This window comes from Hydra viridissima, unplaced genomic scaffold (genome assembly GCF_058129835.1).
Source record: "Hydra viridissima isolate aposymbiotic clone 2 unplaced genomic scaffold, HvirCarnegie_v1 scaffold_22, whole genome shotgun sequence".
NCBI lineage: Eukaryota > Metazoa > Cnidaria > Hydrozoa > Anthoathecata > Hydridae > Hydra > Hydra viridissima.
Genome location: NW_028324321.1, coordinates 240,109 through 241,498, shown reverse-complemented (window position 1 = coordinate 241,498; position 1,390 = coordinate 240,109). Strand labels below are relative to the sequence as shown.

General features: G+C 35.1%; 1 protein-coding gene across 1 annotated transcript; it reads right to left on the bottom strand.

Moving 5' to 3' along the window:
• On the bottom strand, positions 1–1,390 carry LOC149876298 (rhodopsin-like). Its single transcript, XM_090075604.1, has one exon. The coding sequence runs from the start codon at positions 1,116–1,118 to the stop codon at positions 72–74; it is 1,047 nt and encodes a 348-aa protein (XP_089931730.1). The 5' UTR covers positions 1,119–1,390; the 3' UTR covers positions 1–71.

The window sequence follows — 1,390 nt, the reverse complement described above, 5'->3', positions numbered from 1 at the left end:
TTTTATGCTAACTTGTTTTCATCAAAATTTAAAACCAAAATAAGTACTTCGTAAAACATCTTGCAGCATCTTCAGCTTGTGTTCTTAAGGTCCATTTCGATTTCTGATGGTCTCGAAAATTTATCAACTTTGTTTGTATAGTGTGCCGAATATGTCCGTCCTTTAATGATTTTATTAATTTTGAAAAGTTGTGTAGAAGTTACAGTCATGTTGCGCTTCTTTTCAGAGCGATGATTACGTAATGCTCTAAAAAAAACTCTACTCAACGTTATTTGAAAGTTTTTATCAGTACACATAAAAAAAATCGGCGTGGACACTGTAGACGATTGGCTGATAATTTCCCCTACTGCCAAAGCGGTATGACCCATTTTTTGATTAGCATGATATAAACTCATTGCGTCGTATGGAATCCAAGTAGCTGTTAGTATCACAGCCATAGTTATTAACAAACGCATTTCTTTAAGTTCATTTTCGCAGCTGTTCGCTAAGTAAACGTTGCCGAACACATTTATGGTTCGTTCTTTTGCTAGCTTAAACTCCCGAAGTGTCAATATGGAGCAATAAAACAAGATTACAACTGGTAATAAAATAGCAAAAATAAGAGACGTCAGTTTGTAAATGAACACTGCACTGGGGTTCGAGACATTTTGAAGACAGCAATAGTCGCCATCATTTATGAACTTACCTATTCCGAGCAAAGGCATGAATGACCATAGTGCGGCATAAATTATACAAAATACAACGCACGTGATAGAATAAACTTTCTTGCTATAAATTCGGATTAATTTCCCGGGATGACAAACACTAATATAACGTTCACCGAAAATAACTGATAACATTCCAACTGAAGACAGCTGTAAAAATCTAGCCCAATACCCTTGAACTGAGCACTTCAATACAAACCTGTGTTTTCCAAATAAAAAAGCATCAATCTCCAATGGTGCTTCAAAGACACTCCGAAGAAGATCAAACGCTGATAAAACCATCCATACGTAACACTTAAAAGTGCGTTTGTGATATCGGCGGTTTAATGCAAAAAGAACGAGCGCATTTAAGAGAATAGCGAACCCCACCACGATCGATAAAAGAACTGCAAACAGCACCGATGTTTCGAACATTTTTTTTTTTATTTCACTCAAAAAAAAAGGATGTTAAAATTTTGTTTCATAATTTTAGCGGTATTTCTTCGTATTTATCAAGTTTTAGAATCATAGCTTCTCCACTCGAAAAATAGGGCCGTTTCCACAACTAAGAACATTAGATATATTGTTGCTTAGCAGCTGCTACGAACGGTTACCTAACACTTAAACTCTAAACAAACGAAAAAGAAATTCATTTAATCGTAAACTAAAGTTTTTTTCCCACTGTAGTTGTTTCAACAGTGTTAATT